Below are 24729 nucleotides of genomic sequence, written 5' to 3' on the forward strand. Positions count from 1 at the left end.
TATTTTCAAATAGACCAAAGATAAACGGTTTTGCTTGAGCATGTATATAAGCATGTGGCATCATTGATAGAGTGGGGCAGAGGATTGTGGGCTTGGAGGGTTGTCTACATAACTCTGCATTTGAGGGTGGTCCTGTAGGCTAAGGCTGACGTATGAGTCTCCATCCTACTTATGTGCTTTTTGACATCCTTTGGAGCAGATGGATGATGATGTGTGCATTATGCTTTATGCTTTTCAGATGTTTTTAAAACATGAGTCCTCAAAACATGTAGCTAGATGTGGGAGAGTCTGGTGTTATGGGACACTAGGTTGGGGCTGCGAAGTTTCATATGCAGTCTGGATCACAAACTTCAAGGTATTTCCAATTCGAACCCTGTGGAAGATCTGCCGGAGGTAACATGGAACATTTTCTAGCAGTTGTATTCCTTGTTATGAGGATTAATTGTGGTGATGGGCATATTCATCCTTGAATTGGGCTGCCTTATTTCCTTGAATATTGCCTAAGTTAGCTTTTTTTTTTTTTGGTTCTTTAATAGGGTTTTGACCAAAGGTGGCTCTTGATGTTTGACAATGCTAGGATTCAAGTCTCTAGTTACACAACCCAGACTATAGAATCAATTGAGGTCCCTAATGACACTATCCAGACTATAGGATTGACAATGCTAGAATTGGGTCTCAGATCTAGAGAGACCTGGGAGTGGGACTAAGACAGGTTGCCAGGTGGGGATGATAACTTGATAAGAGAGTATGTAGGACTTGAGTAAATCTTTCAGGTATAAGTTCTAAGTTATTTTCATGCTGTTGTAAATACCTTTTTCAATTTATAGAGACTGCATGGTCGATTGTCAATGTTTGACATAATCTTTGTTTCTTTCTTTATCAGTCTTGTACTTCTAATTGCTGAAGTGGTAAAGTTGACACTGATTTTTATTTTGTACAATTATTTCATGCACATTTAATGCATCAACATATCTTACCGGTGGATAGTAAACTATTTTGATGTTGGTGATCTTGTCTATCTGAATGTGTTTGGATCATAAACTCCCCTTTTTCACTTCAGCTATTGGATTCGATGCTTGGACATAGTGACACTGGTTTATTTAGAAGAGCTCAACTAAAAGCGTTTGTGTCTATCCATGCAAAGGAGGTATGCACATGAAAGGATGATAAGGCTAATTTAATCGTTACTAATTTCTGCAAGTGTTCTTAGCCTAGTGAGGTTTACTTTTTCAAGTTTTCCCTATAATGTACTTATTTTGAATGCTCATAGTATTTGGAAGTTTGTGGCTTTTAGAATACACTTTATGTTGTGTTCGTTGTTGGCATTTTGAAGATAGGAAGGTAAAGGAGGTGAGCTATCCCTGGATGAAACTACTATAATTAATGGAGCTCTCGATTTGACCTCAAAAGTAAGGCAGCCAGATGATTACATTTCTTCACCTAAATGAATCAAGTCTTCAGTTGCTACATTGCAAAATCAAGGAAGTGCTATTAAATTTATTTGTTCTTTTTGTTAAATTGAGCAGACAGCAGTACAAGCAATGACACCTATTGAGTCAACCTTTTCAATAGATCTGGATTCTAAATTAGATTGGTGTGCTGTTTCTTCCCCTCAAGTTACATACAAATAGAAATGCCAAGAAACAATTGCACATGGTTGGTTTGTTCTTCTCACATAACAAGTTGGCATCTACTATGCTTGTCTCTACAGGGAAGCATTGGGAAAAATTCTGGTCACTGGCCACAGTCGTGTTCCTGTTTATGTTCATGATCGCAAGAATCTCATTGGGATTATTTTGGTAAGCAATAACATTTGATACTTTTATGCTTCCCTGGTCTGTGATTTTCCTTTTTGGTTTCAATAGGGGCACAGGTGGGGGGTAGAGAGGGGGTTTGATACACTTGTCCTGATCATGAAAATCTTCTGGTATCATTGTCGTAGGTTAAGAGTCTCTTAACTGTATATGCTGAGGAGGAGATTCCAGTTAGGTCTATTCCAATCAGGGCAATACCAAGGTAAATGAACCAGTACCAGAGCTGCATCTTTGGACTTCTTATTTTTGGTCGTTGAGATTTATTTTGTTTTGACTCATGTAATGTTTCATTTCTCTGTCCGGGTTTTGTAGAGTGCCTGCAGATATGCCCTTGTATGACATTTTGAATCAGTTCCAGAAAGGACAGAGTCACATGGCAGCTGTTGTGAGAAGACCAAAGGGCACTTCAGCAAGCCAGCTACCATGTGAAATAAAGAGTAATAGTAGTGCAGATGCACAAGAATGTAAAGAAAAAGAAGACTATCTACATAGTGGTCCTGTTTGTCAAGTTGTAGTAGACTCTGATCAGCCTGAGATCTATCCAGACACGGGCAATGAAAATCTTCCTGGAGGTCAAGTTAGAATACAAGAAACCAATAGGAACATGGATAGTTCAGAAGATGGTGAAGTACTTGGGATTATAACCTTGGAAGATGTATTCGAAGAGTTGATTCAAGTAAGTTATGCAATCATCTTTCATCTAGTTGTATCACTTAAAATTTCACTTTCTGGTAGGTGGAGATTTTCTTCATGTGACAATTTTTCTCGTCATAAATTTTTTGGGGGCTAGGAAATACACTTTGTAACAACATTATGGTCAAGCTGTTTGAAAAAATTGTGTTTATCTTGAGAGCTCTGTGTATGTGCAGGTGTGCATGCCGTGCGTGGGTGTGTGCACGTGTAACTGGCCCTTTTGAGTGTGTGCATGCTGTGTGTGGGTGTTTGCACATGTAACTGAGCCTTTTGACAAACAGGTAATCTGGAACGATGAGGAACCTTGAATAGAGCTGACAGGTCACCTAGTCATTCTTGGTGTTTGGGCCTTGTTCTATCACCTTAGCAAATATAACATAGATCTGTTGAGGTTTATCCATTGTAAACCTACTCTGGATCTTCTAGGATAGTGTGGGAGCTGGGAGCTCTTGGACAAACATAGATGGTTTTACTCTTGTGGATCTTTAAAATCTATGATGAGATGTGTCATGAATCACTACTATCAACCATTTTAATCCCTGTTATATTACAATTTACTTAGACGTATAACCCCTAAAGAGGCATCCCCATATACACCACTATATGAGTAGATAATGAGATTTATGAGCATTGGGGATGTTTTACTAGCAAGAGACTTTAATGCATGCATAGGAAGCAACCAATTTGTTTCTTCGACACTAGCAATGAGATGTTTAGAGATATTGCATTAGATGAAGTAGGATTAGTCAAATCAGTCCAAGATATAGACAGAGAACAAAATATGGAACACAGCTACTGGCATTGGGAAGTGCACATGGTTTGGTCATCCTTAATGGGCTGCCATAGTGGCCAAGATCTAATGGTTTCACATCCTAGAATAACAAGAAAGGGTCAAGCATAGTGGACTACTTGATTGAATCATCCAACTTGCTACCCAACATAAAAAACTTTGAAATCTTAGATAGGCCAATTGGATTAGTAGTAGACCATGCGATTCTAGCTTTCACAATGCAATATGGGCATATACATGAGGCACAGTCACACATACTAAAATTACCACACTATGGTTTTGTGGAAGCGACCTCACAGATACACAACACTGTTGTGCGATATGCATTGAGGGAGCTAGACACATGTCTCTTTGGATGAGTTTACAGGATAGTTGGCCGAGATAATACATACATGCTCTAGCAGCCTATGCTTTCCCACACACTACACTGTCAGATAAGCCTCCACGAGGTAATACCCACAGAATAGTTGGTGTGATGATAGAGTGGAGAGAGACACGAGCACATTTTCAGCAAGAGGTGGCACTTGGCATATATACACACAAGCATACTCACACACTCTTCATATGACTGGTATGCAAAAAGAAGTCGGAATACTTGAGCAAACTAGAAACAAAAATGTATTCCATGTTCTTGGGATAGGACAGCAAGAGAGCATGGAAAAGGATGCATGAGAGCCAGCCACCTATACAGATTACTAGACCGGATGATTGCCACGAATATGCTTGCACACTTTATGATGTTCCTTGCCAAGAGCCTATGCCAGTAAATTGCAGATTTTTCACAAAAATAAAAGTGAGGAATGCCATATGGAAACTGAACAATGAGAAAGCCCAAGATCATGATGGCTTAGTAGCAAAACACTTCACACATGCTTGTGATATCTTGGCACTAGCGTTGGCTCACATCTTTAATAGGGCAGTTTGTGAGGGATTTCCAATTAGTTGGTTAGACCATACTATTATGCCACTCTTTAAGAGTGGAGACCCTGAGCTACTTAGTAACTATCGAACTATCATGATTGGAGCCAAAATATATGGCTCTATTGTGGAACAAGCATTGAGTGAATGGGTGGAGATTCATCATGCATGGCCTGAGACCAAAAGGCGAGGTTGGCTTTAGAAGGGGATATTGTAACTGGTCTATGATTCTCACATAAAGCGGTAGTCCCTTCAATTAATACCTGGTCTTTTCACATACACACACAAATAGAGACCTCACTCCCTCGCTCAACACTGGATTGGCCCCAAAGACTGGTGCCCCTCTCGGTATTTCTTTATTAATTAAAAGATGGAAGGTTACAAAAAAAAAAGAAATGTTCCAAAGTACAAAACCTGTGAACAGTTGGCTTTCATCTTTTCTGAGTAAATTTCAGCTGCATAAAGACAGTACAGCATATCCCAAACAACATCCCTTTCTGAGTAAATTTCAGCTGTGTAAGGACAATACAATATATCCAGAATAACATCCCTTTCTGAGTAAATTTCAGGTGCATAAGGACAATACAACATATTCAGAACAACATCCCAAATAGGAAAACACTTTCTGTGAGCGTAACTCAATAATTCAAGTGTAGAATTGCAATCTGCAGACTCTGTATTTACTATTTTTCACTTGTTTCTTGACCTGTTCTGAGCCTTTTTCCATTCCAGATTTGTTCCATTCCAGATGGACTATAAACCCTTTGACCTTGGCATCATTCCAACAGTAAAGTAGTCCCACAAACAACACTAAATCAGAGCTGAAAACCCTGTTTCCGTGTGGTGCGGTCATCTCTTTCTTTAGTTCCTGCATTGGAGAAGCAATCAGCTGCTCCTGAACCTGGATAGTGAGGCTCTTGCCTTAGCAAAAGTGCAAAGAAAACAGAGAACTGTACATTCGATGGAATCAGCCCATCATGCAGAGCATTTCCTCTGAGAATAGAGAGAGAATTGACCAAAGGGAGCAAGCTCTACCTTCGTACATGAGTTAGAGACGAAGAAGTACTCTCCATAGGTGATGTCCTTGCAGCAATTTGCCTTCAGCCCCTGAAACCTTCACTCTTAGATCTGTCCCTTTTGCCTATTACGTTTTTTTTTAGAAAAATGCTCTCTCTTTTGGGAATTTGTGCCCAAATTGTGACACATGGCATACATGTAACAATTTTCCCGTTTAAACCTTTTGGTCTAAAATTCTCCATGATTGGTGCTAAATTTGACCCACAGACCAGAGAATTAATCCTCGTGCAAAAACAAAGATAATGACGCGAATAGATTTTGGGGTTCAAAAATAGTAACTCCCTAAATTTTAGGGATGGTGACCCTTGTATTCCTTAAGTTGTTATGAGCAACTTTTATCATTGCAACCACATCAAAAAGTGTAATGTGGCTCAGTTACGGTGACTTTTATTCTGTGAGTATTCTCACATGTGCATCTTCTGTCTTGGCCAGGCTCGTTTGGCAAAAGCATTTGCAGCCTTAGGTGCATTGGAGAGACAATGTGCTCACATATAGTCTCATGAACCACACACTAAATTGTGGCTTTTTGACACCTTGGTTACACCCACACTCCTATATAGAGTAGCTATTTGGGGTTCGGGTCTCTTTCACACATGAGGAGATAGCCCTTGGGAGATCAGGATGGACCAGAGAAGGAATACTATGACGGGTGGGAGTATATGGAAAGACCGTTGGTCATGATGATCTCACATATGATACCAGTGAAGAGCTTAATCCCACATGAGATTATTAGAGCTGAGTTGGGAGCATCACCCATGGTGGTTGAGGCCTTGGTCTAGGTAGTGACTTTCATACATAGATAATGGGAGCTTCTAGCTAGCAACAGATGGTGACAGACATTGTTGGTATATGCTCAGATGAGGACATGGATTGCCCTACACTTGACCTAAGCTGTCAGACATACTGAGGTTAGATACGGAGAAGACTTGGATCCGACCCCCCTCCCCCCGTTGCATGAGGATGGCACACTACCAGTCCCACTTCCTTCAGGTATTCGAGGATGGTTTTATCATCCGACCCAATTACATGGATACACAACTGCCTTATGGATTGTGCACAGTTATTGGTCAGATCCACATTGCATCCCACCACCTGAGGATTGAGATAGGCAGATGGGAGAGCATACAGACAGAGAAATGCATATGCCCACTATGCGACAGAGAGCCAGAGACAGAGGAACACTACATCTGTTGATACACGGTGTATTATGATATACGAGGCAGATACCACTGTCTGTTTCGAGAGGGTTTCGGACCCTTTGCGATGAATCATGCAGTTTGAGGATCAGAGATGCTTGGGTTTTTTCCTCTTGGAGCTCCAGAGATGTAGAGCAGCTGTTCTTTGAAGTAGGAGGCCCCCACAACTCGGCTCACATAGATAGAGAGCGGTCACTAACTTTTTCATTGCTATACGACTGAGTATGGCACATACCACTACTATTGCCACATAGCCTACAGGAGTACATCATCATTGGACCTCATCTTCTGTAGGTATCCCTTTAGATAGAGTAGTGACACTCAGCTGGTCTAGGTGTCCATGTCCACCCGAACAAAGGCGTAGACATTCACACTCAGATAAATTAGAGCCATCATTGACTGCCACAGGAGACAGATGCTGAGATGCCTTAGCCATGCAGAGATACATCTCCTTAGAGGATAGACATCTCATTGATGTAGAGTGTTCTTTTTCTACTTTCACTTTTAGATCATTGACATGTTTTCTTTTATAGGACACTATTTCACTTTTCAGTCTTATAGGCATGTTTTTCATCTTTTCTCATTCGAGATGAGAAACACACCATCATTGTATATATTGCAACAGTCTCATAGGCCACATTTGCCTTTTAGAGACGTTAATATACTCTCTGTCTCTCTCTCTCTCTTTTTCTCTTGGTATTGTGTGAATCACTAAAAATGCATAATACAAGCAAATTGTATGATTGACAATACAAGAGTCACAATTGAACTATATGGTTGACAATGAGACTGAACGAGCCGTAGCATGCTAAGAAAGCGAATCATCCTTGGAAAGAATGCCTACATGTTGAATGATGCTAAACTGCCAATGAAGAAGCCCTCTCAGGTGGGGAATGTGACTACACACTCTAGAAGCTGAATAAAAATGAAGGCATTTCATATACTCTAGATATGCCAACAGCCCTAGAAACATAGAAAGTGGAAAGCAACCTTCACATGTGGCTGCACAAAATCTCTCAATTTTGGCTTTCCAAAAACCTAGTGTCTTGAACGTATGGCAGGTCCAACCACATGGCACCAAGTAGTAGAAAAAAGGGACCATACCTTTCTTGCTACCTGGCAAGAAAGAAAGTGATAATGAGAGGTCTCTTCATTAGTAAAAAAAGAAGTAAGCCATTGGAAATATTGCAAAGAAAGACTATCCATCCATCATTTTCCAAATTAACACTTTGTATTTGAAAGGGGTTTTGTTAAGCCAGTCCACCATCATCATTGATTTCCACCAAGATTTGTACTTGGGAATACTCTAGCTGCAATTGCCCTTCAGAGCCAATTAATCTTGATCTCTGATAAGCATGAAGTGAGCGATACGCAACTGAGGTGCAACAATCAACAATGGCGATGACAGATAGATAGAAAAAAATGTGAGCAACAGTAGGGAGTAGTAGAGTGAGAGAGATGCACGATGTGTGGGTACAATAGAGTGTACCCCTTCTAGTTTTTTTTGAGATAGATATATGAAAATATTGCTAGGGTGCATTCAAACTCGTGCACATATAAAAGGCACGGTGGCCCTTTATTCCCAACAACCTCCCACCTAAAGGTAGCGTGCCTTAAGGTTGAGGAAAAGAATTTGCTAAGTCTATGCATGTATAAAGCTGAAATATATATATATTATCCAACTCGTGTCATTTGTTGGCAATGAGCAAACCACTCTGCTGGAAGACCCTTCGTGAGAAGATCTACAGGGTTATCATTTGTATGTACTCAATGCTTTTGTTGTCAAGTATATGTATGATAAAGTTATACTTCACTTGTATATGCTTCGTCTTTGCATGAAAGATAGGGTTTTGTGCTAGCATGATAGCACTTTGACTATCACAATGGAGGACAAGGATCTCGGTAATGCAAAGCTCTCCCACCATACGTGAAAGCCATCAAGCCTCCTTGTATCCCTTAGTGACATGCACATACTCTGCCTTTGTAGTAGACAATGCAACACACTTCTGTAGCCTGGACATCCAGGAAACTGCTTCCCTTGTGAAGTACGAATACATACCTTGAAGTAGACTCCTTGTAGTGAGTATGACCAGAATAGTATGCATCCGTAAAGCCAATGATAGATGCCTTTTGCTTTTCAAAGCAGATGCACAAATCCTTTGTGCCCTTAGGATATCTCATGATACCTTTCACTGCTTCCCAATGCTTTTTGCCAGGATGTGCCATATGTATGTGCTAACCACTTTTGTTGCAAGTGCTATGTCAGGACGTGTAGCAACCATAGCATGCATCAAGCTACCCACGGCTAAAGCATATGGAATCTTGGCCATTTCATCCTTTTCATCATTAGATATAGGGCTGTTCTCTGCACTGAGTTTCATATATGGAGGTAATGGTACGCCAATTGCTTTCCCCTCCATATTGAAACATTGCAAAATCTTGGATACATACTCTTGCTTTGACAAATAAAGAAGACCTTTGGATCTGTCCTTGAGTATACGCATGCCAAGAATGTGATTTACCTCAGCAAGATCCTTTATGTCAAAGCTATTGTGGAGGTTCCACTTCAATGTGTCCAAAGCATGAACATCCCTACTAGCAATCAGCATGTCATCAACATACAAAACCAACATAATAAGACTGCCATTTGTTGTCTTCTTGGCATATAAGCAGTGTGGTCCACTGGACTCCTTGTGAATCCTTGAGATGGCATGAATGTATCAAACTTATGATACCATTTATGTGGTACCTATTTCGGCCCATACAAGCTTGAGTTTACATATCATCTTTTTTTTTTCCCTTTGCCACAAAACCTTCTAGCTGTTGCATATACATGTCCTCATGCAAATCACCATGTAAAAAATCAGTCTTTACATCCATTTGTATGAGTTCCATATCCTCACATGCAACCAAGCCCAATATGGTCCACAAAGTAGTCATCTTCCTTGAGATTGCATGAATGTATCAAACTTATGATGCCATTCATACAGTGCCTATTTCAGCCCATACCAGCTTTTGTTGAGTTTTCATACCATCTTTTCCTTCCCCTTTGCCACAAAACCTTTTGGTTGTTGCATATACGCCCTCATGCAAATCACCATGTAAGAAATCAGTCTTTACATCCATCTGTATGAGTTTCATATCCTCACATGCAACCAAGCCTGATATGGTCTGCAAAGTAATCTCGACTACAGGAGAGAAGATCTCATCAAAATCAACCCCATTGTTCTTGTTTATACCCCTTTACAACAAGCTGTGTTTTGTACTTTGGCGAGGATTTAGAAGTGTATCTTCATCTTGTAAACCCATTTGCATGGTAGGACTTTTTACCCGTTCAGCAAATCCCAAGTTCCATTCTTCTTTAGAGATTCCATCTTTGATAGCATGGCTTTATGCCATTTCTTGTTGTCCTCTCTGTCCATTGCTTCCTTAAAGCATGACGGTTCGGCAGAGTTTGTCAACATAATATAATCATCAATATAATTTGCACAAGGAACAAACCTATCCGGCTGTTTTGTATTTCTAGTTGATCTACGTACCCAATGATTAGTGTTTGTTGGTTGTTAAGCCTACAAATTTGCATTAACAACTTGCTGTTTAAATGGTTTAGCATGTTGTCCTGCCTGTTCTGTCTATTCTAACAACACATTTTCTTGCTAAAACCGTGGTATATGGTGGGCGACTTCTTGTTGATCAATTTCTGCATCATTTCTTGCATTTATAGGGTCATTTATAACAGGTATTTGTTGTTGTACAACGGGCCCTCTTTGTTGTTCTATAGGTATCTCTTCTTGGAACACAACCCTTTTGACTTCCTCAGTCTTTTCCAGCTGTTTATGCATGCGATCTTCCTGGAAGATAATGTCATTGTTGCGTTCCTTTTCTTAGGATCCCATAATCTATACCCCATTTCACCCTCGTCACCATATCCTAGGAAAATGCATTTATAGGACTTTGGCTCCAATTTGCTGTATTGTTCCTTGTGTATGTGCACAAATGCCTTGTAGGCAAATACTCTCAAGTGTGCATACAAAGGTGGCTTGCTTGACTCTTGAGAGACTCTATCCCCCCCCACAGACCAGTTGAGTAACCGATTTATTAAGTGTACGGCTGTCATAACAGCCTTTGCCTAAAGTCCATGGAGTAACGAAGCATGAGATAGCATAGTACGGACCTTGTCTTGAATAGTCATATTCATACGCTTTGCAACATCGTTTTGGGGCGGATTATAAGGGGCAATGAGTTCCCTCTTTATCCCTTTGCTGTCACAAAAGGCTTGAAAGGCTTTTGATACATATTCACCACCATTGTGAGAGCAAAGACACTTTAATATCTTGCTCGTCATATTTTCAGCAAGTGTTAGGAAATTTTAAAACTTATCTAATGCCTCGTTTTTATGATGGATTGGATAAACCCATACTTTGTGTGTGATATCATCAATAAACATGGTAAAATAGTCATTTCCCCTCAGAGACAACCTTGGCATCTCACATACATTTGAATGTACCAACTCTAAGGGTGAAGACTGTAACTAAAGAGACTTTTTATGTGACATTTGAGCATGCTTACTAAATATACAGTGATCACAATGGTCAAAATCAGCATACCTCAAACATCGCAAACAACTCAAACAAGGAAGCATTTTCATTCTAGTTTGACTCATATGTCCCAATCGGCCATGCCACAAAGACACACTTAGTTGCTTAGTTATGGCAACATGGTTACACACACTAGATACATGCAATGGATACAGAGTGTCATTCTTATAGCCTTTAGTAACAATCTTAGATCCCTTAACTGAGGTACATGCCTCACATTATGCAAGGTGAACATTGAACAATGTTGAAATGCCAAGTGCACATTGCCAATCCTTGCAATGCCACATGTACACTTGTCCCCCAAGTGGAAACACGATGTCTACCACCACTTGTAGCCAAAAAGCCACTCATGGTGTGGTGTCACATGAAATGAAACACCTGAATCAAGAATCCAAGTGTGAATGTCAGCATTAGAATTTGCAATCAATGATTGTGCACTAAAAGAAGAAGCAAAGAGTACATTATTGCCACTACTACTTTTGTGATTGACTACATTAACTTTCTCTATCTTCACATTGCTCTTCTTTTGCATGTTGGCTGTCCTTTTTTTAATCTTTGCTATCATTAGTGCTTTTGCCCTTGCCCTTGCCCTTTTCTTTCTTCCACTTAAAGCAATCCTGCTTGAAGTGCCCTTTCTTGCCACAATGATGGTACTCTACAGCTTTTTCACGAGACTTGTTGCGTGCTTTGTTTTTAGACTTTCCCTTCTATTGGGATGTGCCTCTAGTATGTAGTGCCTTGCTTGCTGAATTATTTTTTCTATTTAGCTCTTTCATGAGTAAAGAGCTCTCCACATTTGAATATAACAGCATGGCATTGGAGTTACCCATTGCTGTCCTAAAAGTGTTTCAACTTTCAAGCAACCTCCTATGAGAACCCTGTTGGTGGCGGATCTGTAAAGTGCGGAGACCCCGGGAATCCAAGCCTAGGGAAAACCCAACCTCACCATGGTGCCCTCTAGGAAATCCTAGTCCACCCTGTCATAGGCTTTTTCAAATTCCAAGAGTAGTACGGCCAGTCTCTGCCCACTGTGCTGGGCCCACTTTGTCGCCTCAAAGAAGGTGAATACATTGTCAAAGATGCTCCTATCTTGGACGAAGCCTGTCTGTGTGTCATGGATGATGTCTGGAAGCAAGGGGTGTAGGCACCTATCAATCATCTTTGCCAGTGCCTTATAGGCCACTGATAATAAGGTGATCGGTCTCCATTGGGAAAGCTCCAATCAGTCTTCCCCTTTGGGGAGAAGATTGATAAGGCTTGCCGATAGACTCCCTGGCATCTGTCCTGAAGTGAAAATCTCCTGAAAGGCCATCAGTAGGGGGTCCTTCACCACTTGCTAGAAGGTAGTGAAGAAAGCCTTAGAGAGGCTATCCTCTCCCGGGCATTTCTGCCCATCCTGTGTATGGAAAGCCTCCTCTAGTTCCTTCTCTGTGAAGGGGGCTAGGAGGGAGCATCCCATATCCTCTGCGACGAGGGATGGGATGTTATTCGAGATCTGCTGTCTACATCGCTGTCCTCTAGCTGAGGCTGTCTCCTGCTGGAAGAGGCAACTATAGTAGTCGATGGTAATCTCCATCACCTCGTGTGGGCTAGAATGGATCCTCCCATACTGATCTCGGAGGCTGCATATCTGTTCTCTTGAGGTGCGAGGCTGGTGTGGCCTGTATGGCTGCCTCTTGGCAGATTCTACTTGACTCAGCTAGGGCCTCTGCAACCTTCTCTGCGATCTGGCCCCTCCTGTCCTACTCTCTGGTCCAAATCTGCTCTATCTGTCTCGTCATCTCCTCCCTCCTATAGATCAAGTCCAGGATCCGACAAGATCGTGTATCTAGGGTAGATGCTGGGGGATCTAGTGTCAGGAGAACCGGGCAATGATCGTACAATGTGGTGTCCACCAACTGCCCAATCTGTCCTTCCCGAGAGCCTTTCCACTCTCCCACATAAAACCTGTCCAACGGCTCCAGCAGGACTTCACCTAGCCGCCTGTATCCCCAAGAGAAGTCCAGCGACCTCTCCCTCTTGTGGAAGGCAGGGTCTCTCCAGGCATCGTGTGCTCCTACTGCCAGTAGAAAGACCTCCCATGCCTCTTGCTTCTCCCCGGCCATGCCCTGGTGGTCCTCCAAAGCCTCCAGGTTGTTGAAGTGTCCTCCAACAATCTAGGAGTCCACCTTTGGGAGTCCTTCCACAATCTCCACCCAGAAGCTGCTGCGTGCCCTAACCTCCATAGGGGCATAGATATTAAGGACTCCAAGGTACGAGTCTCCAATATCCAATCTGATCCATAGCACCCTTCCTGCCACTATGATCCCATGGTCTCGTACACAAGCGGTAAGACTCGGACCAATAGAGGTTCATATGCCTCCACTCCTACTGTAGGCACCTATGGCGTGCTCCCAGTAAGTGTGTGAGCTGCCTGGGAGTACCTTGCTTACCCGCTGGGCCTAGGTGGGGGTAAGCTTGTGCTCCTATAGAAGTAAGATGTCGATCCGTCCCACAAGGGCAGGCTGCAACTCTTGCCGAACAATCAATTTCTTGGAACCACGTGCCCCACTGTAGTGGAGGCTATTGACATTCCAGGATGCAAGGTGTAAGCTCATGGGAAAACCTATGACTGCTCGAATAAGCATCTGTTCGGTGTGGAGGCTGTTGATGAAGAGGAGGAGCTATGAGGCATGCAGGTATGCTTTGCCGCCGGTTTGGACGGCGAACTCCACTCCCCCATGGTGGCCCTTGGCCGGACCATAGGGGTGATAGAAGTTCCAGGTGGTACTATCAATGCATCTATTAGCCATGCTGAGAGTTGAGACTCTGTGCACTAGTAGAAACGGGCGGCCTGTGCCAGGGGCCACTCGATCACATCCCTCAGAGCTCTCCACTGTGGAGGGGCTCGAAAGATAATGCTCAAGCGAGGGACCTCAGCACCAGCCCACCGGTTAATATCCATCATGCAACCAGGCCATTGCTGTGCAAACAAGTCTAGTCCTTCTCCCATCCACACTGGGAGGTGTGGTCCGCCACCTGACTTATGAACACGAAGATCCCCACCTCTAGAGGTAGTGGGAACTCTCCGCGCTCCGCAACTCTCAAGTAGGACCATTGGCCATTGCGGAAAAGCTCCTGTGGCAACATGTGTGCCTGTCTTGGGAAAGTGTGACGGGCGGCAGGGGTGGATGAGCTGGTGGCTGTATGGGAGGGGGAGGACTATTGGTGCGAAGAGGATGTATGCGTGTGTGGTTCATCACCTCCTGTGGGAGAAGGGGGGGGGGTGGGTTTGGGGGGATCGCTTGAACCAGGTGCGGATTAGGGGGGGTGCTCGGTACAGGGGGTGGTGGGGGGAAGGATGATCGAGGGATGGTGGGATGGACGGAAGTACATGGTGGGTGTGGGGGGGGGCTGGTGGTCCTGGAAATGGGGGGCTGTGGGCCAGGGTCAGTCCGGGGGGGGGGAGGAGGGGATGGGATGTGGAGGGAGGTGTGGGTGTGGGGACTTAGGAGAGGTAGTCTGTGGCGCGGGTAGTGGATGTGGGGAGCTGCGGTCCTGTCGGGTGGAGCGGGCCGGGGGAGGGGGTGTGTGTGGAGTGCTTTGCCGAGAGGACGTCGCACGCCCACTTGCTCCCTGCTGCCGAGGTTGGGTCTGAGACGCTGGCTGCGCCCCCTCGCCGTCTCTTTCTGTGTCATCTCTGGACTTGTGTGAAGCCATCAGCATCCACTTGCGGCCTTGTCGGCGGAGCCACCTTGGCTCCGAAACGTGTGCAACTTGCTGCATGATGCCCAAAGTCGCGGCAGTGCAGACACTGCCCTAGCTACCCCGTCACAATGACCTGCTGCCTAAAGGAGTGCCCGCCTGCCTCAATCTCTAGGAACTGTGGGATATTCTTGACCTCTTTCATTGCCACGCGTACCTTTGGGACTCCTGCAGGGGGAGGGGGGGGGGAGGGGACAGTCGTGTGGGCAAGTGGAATGAAAGGCCTGGCGGGCGGAGGGGAGGGGGGACAAACCTGGAGGCGAGGAGGCAAAGTGGTCAGGTGGGGCGGAAAGTGGTGGGGGCGTAAAACAACCCACGATCTGGGAGGGGCCGCGATCAGGCGGAGCGAGGGGCGTGATCAGACGGAGCGGGGGGTAGAGACCTTTCGACGTGGCGGTGCTGAGCAATTCACTGGTATTTTTGCGATAAGTTCTTAGATAGGCAAGTGATTAATTTATGATCAGATTATGCTTAGTTTTCAATGGTTTACAGTTGGTCCCATGGACAACAACATGTTAGTAAATGCCATTGACAGTTTCAACCATGGTTTATATTGAGAATATGCTTTACTATGGTTTTGAAGTCCTAATAGTTGAGAAACATGAGTTATGGATGCATTCAATGGGTTTCTAGCAATAGTTCTAGACTATTTCTCAATATTATTTGATGTTTATGCAGGTTGAAAATTTTCAATAAGCTTTGGGGCATATAGCATGATTAGACAACAATGGCAAATGTTGCGACTTTGATGCCTTATGAAAATTCCAGTGCAGTATGCTTTTCTTTTGGCACATTGCAGTGCAATCAAGGATGATTGCAGGGATTTCAGGGGGGAGGTCTGTCACGGGGACGTGAAATTTTAAGATGCTTTAATCTTGCCAATAACATTTGATTAAGTTATTAATGAAATGTACAAGGTTGTTTAGCACATGTAATGCACATGGCAGTTATTTCAAGGTAACAAGCCAAGGATCCTGATGATGTAGTGGGTGTCAAAGGCAAAAGTTGTGATAAGTTATGCCAGTTGGGCTTTGGGGGTCAGTTGGTGTCAGTTTTGACCTTAGGATAGTTGTTTGGCTAATAAGTATTAGTGGTAACACTAGGGACTAGCATTAATTAATTAATTCATGCTAGTCTAAGGGTCAACAAGGGTTGGGGATCAGTTTAGGTTGCAAATGGCCTAGCCAATTTAATTATGGATGGGCACCTTTAATTTTTAGCAGATTTAGAAGGGCTAAAATTAAATTTTAAGATTATTTAATTTTGAAAATTAATTAAATGGTTAATGCTAAAAAATGGCTCTAGAAGGTTGCCACTTGGCTAAAATGCCCATGCACTGAATATCAACACCTAAAAGGGTAACCTAGATGCTGCATAAAATTGCCCCATGGAACCGCTTCACCTTGCTACCCCAAGGCCTATAAATATGATTCAATGCAATTGATGAGAGATGATTTAGCAACATTTAATATGGAGACCTGAAGCTCAACCAAACAAGTCCCAAATGTCTAATGACTTGTCTTCGACATCAACCTCTCTCCCCTATTGTATCTCCTTTTGCATTGCATGATTTCATCATCTTTGTAAAGGAAAATTAAGCAAGTGAAGAATTTCCCCACAAGAAACATTGTCCAAGTGGCACCTGCCACATGAGCATCTCACAACATGTAGCATACTCATTGTGCAAAGCACCACTAGACGGATCCTAAGCTATTTCCACCAGTGATTTGTAAATCACACTACCATTTAATGCAATCACCTACTATCAGGCACCTCTCCAAAATGCTGTCACCTCATCAGCAATGTTGTTGCAAGACCTTGGAAGGTGTCTCTGCTGTCCCCTGCTTGTCCACCAGCAATTTGTATATCACACTACCATTTAATGTAGTCACCTACTGCCAAGTACCTCCAAAATGTTGTCACCTAATCAACAATGTTGTTGCAAGCCCTTGGAAGGTGTCTTCTTGCTATACCCTACCTGCTCAGGTCCTCAAATGGCTGTCTTCTGTAGCAAATTATGGTTCTTTGATCAGAAAATGGACCAGTAGCTCCCTCCCTCTCTCTCCCAAACTGTAAACTAACTAAATGGCTAAGACCCAGCTCCCAATACAACTGCTGCAATGGATTTCTTAGAAGTTGGAAGCTAAATTTCTTTATTGAAAGTCTCAAGCATGGCCCTTCTTGTGTGCGTCAGAGTGGCACATACTATTATGCCGCCTATGCTTACCTATTATTTGCCTCTTTTGGCTTGGGCTAGGAGTAGTTCGAGTGAAATTACCCAGCATATCCATTTCATGCTAGGGAAAAAGGATTCTATGCATGCTGATATTTCTTCGATTTCATGGAGCCATGTTTGTACTCCAAAAAGCATGGGTGGTGGGGCCGTTTTGGTTGTTGAGACTCATGTTGTTGCTCGTCATTGGTTATTATTTCAAGCCATGTGTGCTTGTCATCAGCCTTGGGTCTCTATTGTTTGTTTTTTTTCTTGAAGACCAAGGAGTCATGCATGGGAATACTAAAATTCAAGGTTCATCGTGGCACATGCTCAGCATTGACTCGCAGCTCTCGGTTCCTTCTTCTGTTCTCGACCCATTTGGTATGCCCATGAAAGGTTGTCCTTCAGAAGGTGAATTGGCATCTAGCAGAGAAGAGTTTACAAGCTAATTTCTTGCAAATTGAGTTGTTGTCTGTGTCTCGGCTGCCCTCTTGGGAAGGAAACAAGATGATTGCTCCAAGTTCAATCAGATGGCGTGTGTAGGCTTGGTTTTTATTCCAGATGCAACTATGTCGGCTCATAGTGTGTTGCTATCTTTCTGCACAGCTAGAGGTGTTTTCCGGATCCCCCACAGGTACCATGGTTTGTGGGGCATGATCTCAGTGCAATTGTGGGATTGGCAGCCCTTCCCCAACCTTGATTCAGATCATTCTTGAGAGGATTGGAGACCTGCAGGTTGGCTGCATGTGGAGGATGCTTCAGTTAACCAGATTTGTCATCTTCTGATTATAGAGAGTCATTGGTTGGTGAGCAAGGCCGATGCAGTGTGGGGAACCGTGGTGGAAATTGACTACTATGGAAGGGTGGATCAATAAGACCCCATTCAAATGCATAGTCTTTCTTTGGAGAATGCTGATCGGTGGACTGCCCCTTGCCTCAGCCCTTTCCAGGCACCATATTTCTAATGGCAACTGTTTCTTTTGTACCACCAGTGTGGAAGCTTCCTGCCGTAGATTTATTTCATGCCCATTAGCTAGGAAGCACTGGTTCCTCCTCTTTGACATTTGGAGAGCTGTGGCGGGACCTTTGTTGCATCTTGTGGATTTAGTTTCTTGGCATACGACAGTTTCTTCTACAACTCTTGTACTTCTCTTGTGATTGATATAAATTTTCCCATTATGAGAGAGAGAGAGAGAGAGAGAGAGAGAGAGGCAGAGTATCTGATACATATGCATACATGAGATAGATGGTTGGGTTCCCTACCTCCCAAGATGTAGCAGCACTATAGAGATCATTTCCTTAATTCACAGATGATGGGTTTATCAGATGGCCATGTTACATGGATGTGCATGTTCCATACTATGAGGCCAGCCGATCAGAATATCATCACCTTTTTCTGAGATTGAGACAGGTAGAGCAGCATGGGTGCACAGAGAAGGCAATATATGCAGCAGGCTTTGCCAAGGAGAGGTAGAGGTAGAGGAGTATGATATTTGAAGATGCTGGCTATACTAAAACAATGGGAGATGTTTGTTCAGAGTGTGTTTTGGCCCACAGCCAAGTGATAGACTATCATGACTTGAGATGCCTAAGCCTTTTCCTTATGGAGCCAGAGAGGCCCTGAGAGGGGCGGCTTCTATACACGGGCAGAGATCTCAACCTAGGCCCTCCAACGTACCATAACCCCATCCCATGTCATCCACTTAAGGGGCTTATAGAACGGAGAGCCACAGATATCAAGGCAGCTAGATGACCAAGACTACTTGGAAACAGGCCAGCAAGGCCTCGTCAGACACAGATTGATCAGATCATGGCTGACAGAATAGAAGCATGGAAATGATATGATAGAGACTATAACAGGATGTAGTAGCCGCTTTCTCTTTCTCTGATGATGAGGTTACAGGACCTTGGAGTTCCCGATGAGCCACAGTGGGGGTATATGCTCTATGTCAAACTATAGTGGGTAGCTTATAGGGCCTAGGCACCAAAAGGGCTATCAGAGAGAGTAACCAGCACCATGGGGATTAAACAGGATTGCCCACTTTCGAGCATACGGATGAGTTTACATGGGATCAAGATAGATGCTCTTTTGGGTTACAGCCTTGATTGCCCCCACCCTCCACGTAGCCGCTTAGAGTGGATTTAGGCGATTAGTTTTGACATTGTAAGACTAGAGACTGAGAGGACTTCAATGAACCTAGTGCAGCCACTTGGTAGGAAGATGCTACAGTACAATGCACATTTTCTGTTTCTCTTTGAGGATGGTTTTAATAGATGACCAGCATACATGGACACCGACCTTTCACAAGGCATTAGATGCACCCTTGGTCAGCGTTGCACCTCATTACACTAGTTGAGGATAGAGACATGGAGATATGAGAATGTAGCCCCAGAGGACCCAGCTATCTCTTTTGGGGTTTGAGTATGAGGATTGGAGATGTTTGGAACTATTCCTGCCGAAGCTTAGACGATATAGAGAGATGCGCCAATGAGGTAGTGGGTGTAGCCTCCTCGGATACATCTGGACATAGAGCACTCAAAGACTTGCTGTATGGGATAGGAGAGGACTCTCCAGGCCATCACCACCCACCATAGAAGGCATGCACCAAGGGCATGCACCAAGGGACCTCACCCTCAACATGGTGGAGAAGATACCACAGCAGCCCATCAGATGAATATTGGAGGCTAGGCTGTCGTTGTGATGCCACAGTATTAGTCCTTGAGAGAGGATCATATCAGATCCTTTTACTCATCAGTGATCATTTTGCTTCATAGCTTTAGTTTTCATTTTCATTCCATTTTCTTATCGTAAGTTACAGTTTTCATAATGCCCTTTAGACATGAATGTTTTTGACCTTTTGTGTACCCTGTGATGAGATCTCATTACTTGTATTACATGTTTGGATCTCATAGGCCATCCTGGCCTTTTGCTGATGTTAGTGTAACTTTCTCTCTGTCATTTGTTCCCTCTCTTTCTTATCACCCCCACACACCCTCTTTCCCCCAGCCCCCTTTTTCTGTGGTTCTTCCCTCCCTTGTAGTAGTGGAGAATTCTTTCTTATCATCCTTGTGATCTCCCCTCCTGCTGTTCTGTCCCCTTCAAGTTGATTGCAAATCTAAATGTGATGATAATTGGTCAGAAGGCCATTTCCATTCTGTTTCTCGAACCATGGAATCCTTTTGAAAAGATGTTTCCTTGAACCACCACCAAATTTACTAATCAAATGTTTCGTATTCAACAATTCAAGAATAACTGCACATTAAAACATTTGTGCACTGAGTTCTTCCAAATCTCTCCGATGAAATGAACTCCAGACAAACTAGGACAAAGCTGTAAGATGGATTCACAGACCAACTTTATATGCAACAGAGGCTATAGCCCAGACTATATATGTAAAGAAGAGATTGCATGGGGTGACTGCTGACCTGATTCTTCACAGAGAAAGCTCAGGATATGAGGGATTGCTTACTTTCCATGAATTCTCCAGACTGGCTGACTACTGGGATTCAGGGGGTGCTGAGACCCCCTACTCGTTTCTTCATGAGAGAGATCCATTGATGACCAAGAAGTGTGTAATGACCGTTTGTCCTAGGTTGGCTAGAGCTTTCAATTTACTGACAGTTCTGTTCTCAGCAATGCCAGGCATTGGTATGAACAATGAGATAGGGTGTTTAATATTAGGCCTTACCGCACATCCTGAGGAGATTTAAATCTAGTTCGTGCAGGTTTGAAAGTGGGGATGCTACCATTTCATGCTTAGTTTGGCCAGAGCTTGCCATTTACTGACGGTCCTATTCACAGGACGCCAAGTATTGGTATGGAGTATAGTAAACTGCTGCAGATTCTGGAGAGATTAAATCTAGTTCTTGCAGATTTGAAAGTAGGGATGCTACCACTTCAGCCATGTGACCAGACTGATTAAAAACCTTTCTGAGCCACATCTTCAAAGTTCTGGGCCCCTCTTCACTCTGTTTATGCCAAGTGGCTCGATTGCACTATGTAGGAGGCAAACTTGCAGCTCTGATCATGCGGCACATCTATCTCATGATAGCCATTATGGCCCTATGCCTGAATTAATGGAAATTTTGATTTGGGTCTTGTAGCTCTGTGGAGTTCTTTTTAAAGAGGCTATTGGAGTCTGTCATTTTGCTGAGTACCTGTGATGTTCCCTAATTCAAATGAGAACTTAACGAGGCACTCTAATTTTGCAGGAAGAAATTGTGGATGAGACCGATGAGTATGTTGATGTTCATAAGAGGTATGCATAACCTCATAGTTTTCTTGTGTATGGTAGAGCCAAGACTATTGAATTGTTCAATGAGCTTTTTCTACAGAGTTTTGATTTTGAGGAAACTCCACAAAAATGGACTTGAGAGTTGGGAGTGTCATAAGTATCAAAACGGGAATGAAAAGAATTTTAAAAATTTTGGTCAGCTATGGGGTGGCTTATGGTTAAGAAAACTTGTTAGGTGCGTCCTTCAGGTAAGTACATCTCCTTTGACTGCAGGATCAGGGTGGGAACAGGAGACGATAACTCGCCACAGACGCGATCCATAGGTGTTATAGCAGTAAGTATCAATAGTTGCAAAATAATACATCTCTAAGGCTGAGATAAATTCAGATTAATTGCAATTGGAGAAATGTAGAGCCCCAGAAGTCCTTTAATATTACTCTCTCTTTAACAGAAGGAAAAACCGCAACCCAGTGCTGCACCTCGGGGTCAACCAAGTGCTGCGAATACGGGAAACAAGGTAAACAAGTTCTCTTGTTTCCGGAAGACATGCAGTGGTATTGCAGAGCCTTTACTGGATAGAGGATGACATGCCATGTGTGCCTGTATTGGGTAGTTTCAGCACATGCGTGCTTCAAAAAACTTTAAACATCCATACATCCATACGTCAGATGTTCTTGGAGAGTAACGCATCCAAGATCGTTGTAAATTTGAGGAAAAGAAGAGATCGATTGAGAGCTCTGATCTGACAGTATTCTACACTGTTACGGCAACCAATACCATCATCATTTTTTGCAATGATCAAATTCAATGATTATTTGCGCTAGTGTCACATCGAAAGACCTTTGTATCCCTTGTTGGTACTACCGAGTGTCCTTAAAAGTTAACTCTCGCATGTCCCAGTCATGGTAACGTTTCGGTATCTCTAGCTAAATTACCTGCGTTATCGTAAGTTCTTGTGGTGCAAATGAGCTTGCATATGCAGGATATAGAATGAGACAGGAAATTGGCTTAATCACTTAATGTTGCAAATTACAGGAAAGCGTATATTCCTCTTGGAGGGTATATGAAATTCCAAACATATGTTACAAATTGATGAATCTATCTTTTCGATGTGGTAACAAGCGAGCGAGTCCGTAGTTTAGATGGCACAGTCCACTAAAGATTGTAGTCACAAGTATTATCAAAGTTAACAAGTCTGTGGTTAGATGGCACAGTCTACTAAAGATTGAAAGGGGAACTTTCCTTGCTTTTCAAAAATTGAAAAAGGTGATGAAATCACAAATTGCCTCCTAAAAGGAAGGGTTAAAACAGTGGGAAAAGTCAAAGTCGAGAGAATGTTTTGAAGTACAGCTTGATTGTGCTGGAAGTCTGTTTCTACATCTGGTGGACTAGCGTGTTAAACAAAATCTTTAAATGTAAATTTTTATTGCAAGTGTGAGAGGTTTTGTCAACTAGAGTTTTACTGATATTGTGCCTGGCTTGTGGGTGCCCTTAACAGTGCAAGTGAGTGCTTTACTGAAGGGCCATGCTTCTACCATGAAGGCCAAGGAATGGCTTCCTGATTAGTGATGTTTTTGTTATAAAGGCAAAGAAATTTACTTTAAAGGATTTTGCTTTAAAGCCACAAAAATTTCGAACAAAGGAATGGCTTACTGATTAGTGACGTTTCTGTTGTAAAGGCAAATAGATTTATAACAAAGTACTGATTAGTTATGCTTTTGAATCCTCTATAAGCGATAGCATATTTTCAAAGGGAGAAAGATAGGAGTACACAAAATGAAAAGGTAAGATTCTAGAAAAAGAAATCTTAGTAAGAAGAATAAAGGTTTACAAAGGGTTAGCCTAATAGAAGAGAAGAGGGACCAAGGGGAAAAGACGAGGCTCTAAATGAAAGTGTTGTAAGAATGTAATGATGAACATTCTGCATTAGGTTGGTTGCACACGAAGTGACACCCACCCTCTTTGCAAGTTGTGAACTAATCAAAGCTTGAATTTTAGGGGTAGGGGGGAGGATAGGAGAAACAATGAATTCCATTGGAAGGATTCCCTTGTGGCTAGTAGGTATTGTAGCCGGTATATTTGTAATTGGTATAATGAGTATCTTTTTATGGGGCTTATTCCGGATTGGGATCATCCCTTTGATAAGAAATAATATTGAAAATCTATTCTTTGTGGGAATTAGAATTGATCCCAATATGGTGTGAGCACTCGTGTATTGAGGAGTTTGCTCTCTTTTACACCTTAGAGGTGTGATGTGTACTTGCTCAATTGGTAAAATTAGGAGACTTTCCAACACATAAATGCTAGATGAACCTTGTCCTATCTGTGGAGGATGAACACATATATGAATTGTAAAACGATCTCAATTTATCATCTTGAACATTTTCAATGATCAAGGCTTCATTCCCTCCACTAATCTAAATGGAGTTTGAGCTTGCAAAATGGCTAAACATAGAAGGGTTCTTTTAGCCTTGGTTTGCTCGTCTTACCTATATTTCTAGGACGTGAAGGGATCCTTTTCCTTTGATCTCTCACTTCCTCTCTCCTTGCTCATTCATTGCGCACAATCGCACCTTTTAGGACCACCTCAACCTTTCCACTTGGTGATGTGCATGAGATGGAGAAGAATGGAGAAGCAAGAAGATGAAGTGTAGAGCTTTACCATGGATCTCTCTCTCTCTCTATCTCTCTCTATCTCTATCTGTCCGTCTCTCTAGCTTTGGCTATGGTAGAAATAAGAAGAAAATAAGAAAGAAGCAAGAGTTCTCCCGTTTGTTCATATAAGAATGGGTTCTTAATTTATTTTCACACATTTATATAGGGTTTCTTTTTGGGTTGCCATATTGAAACTTTGTGTCCTTGTCCAATTACAAGTTGCGATTTTAGACTAGCCTTCATGGCTTACCCATAGGATATTGAGATGCATGAATGCGATTCTTCTACTTGTCCTACAATTCTTTCATTTTTCGTGTGATGTTTTAATGCATGGGCTCTAGGATAATTAAGCTATAGCAAATAAGACTTTGTAGACAATAAAAAGGGAAGGTTCATGAAAGAAAAGACAATGAAGTATCAACTCATGGTGATAAACTTTAGAACTTCAAATAGAAACTTCAAGAAGGGATAAAGTTGAGTGAACTTGATATATTGACAAAGCTTCAAGCGTTGAAAAGCAAAGGCACACACAAACTACTCATAAAAAGCTCAACAACAACAAAACTTGCAATGGCTCAACAAAAGAAACCCTAGGTCACACAAGTAAACTTTAGAACTTGAGATAGGAACTTCAAGAAGGGATAAAGTTGAGAGAACTCGATATATTGACAAAGCCTAAAGCATTTAAAAGCAAAGTCACACACAAACTACTCAACAAGTTCATTAAGAGTAAAACTTGCAACGGCTCAACAAAAGAAACCCTAGGACACCACATAAGTACTTAATATTACATT

At 42.7% G+C, this 24729-nt stretch overlaps 1 protein-coding gene across 2 annotated transcripts in view; it reads left to right on the top strand.

Moving 5' to 3' along the window:
* Positions 1–22317, top strand: part of LOC148020510 (DUF21 domain-containing protein At4g14240-like) — a 102469-nt gene extending 80152 nt beyond the window's left edge. Inside the window, exons 6-14 of one of the 2 annotated variants that reach the window (XM_087698278.1) lie at positions 1061–1147; positions 1338–1409; positions 1527–1594; positions 1712–1799; positions 1943–2016; positions 2127–2490; positions 21258–21304; positions 21554–21614; positions 21732–22316. In XM_087698278.1, the coding sequence (XP_087554404.1) occupies positions 1061–1147; positions 1338–1409; positions 1527–1594; positions 1712–1799; positions 1943–2016; positions 2127–2490; positions 21258–21304; positions 21554–21614; positions 21732–21866 (996 nt within the window). In that variant the 3' untranslated portion in view covers positions 21867–22316. Of the gene's footprint in view, positions 1–1060; positions 1148–1337; positions 1410–1526; positions 1595–1711; positions 1800–1942; positions 2017–2126; positions 2491–21257; positions 21305–21553; positions 21615–21731 lie in introns of both variants that reach the window. The other variant, XM_087698279.1, reaches the window with a different exon arrangement.
* The last annotated feature ends 2412 nt before the right edge of the window (positions 22318–24729 follow it).

Source organism: Lygodium microphyllum, chromosome 18 (genome assembly GCF_053477565.2).
Source record: "Lygodium microphyllum isolate KBCC chromosome 18, Lygodium_microphyllum_v1.1.10, whole genome shotgun sequence".
In the NCBI taxonomy this organism is placed as follows: Eukaryota; Viridiplantae; Streptophyta; class Polypodiopsida; order Schizaeales; family Lygodiaceae; genus Lygodium; species Lygodium microphyllum.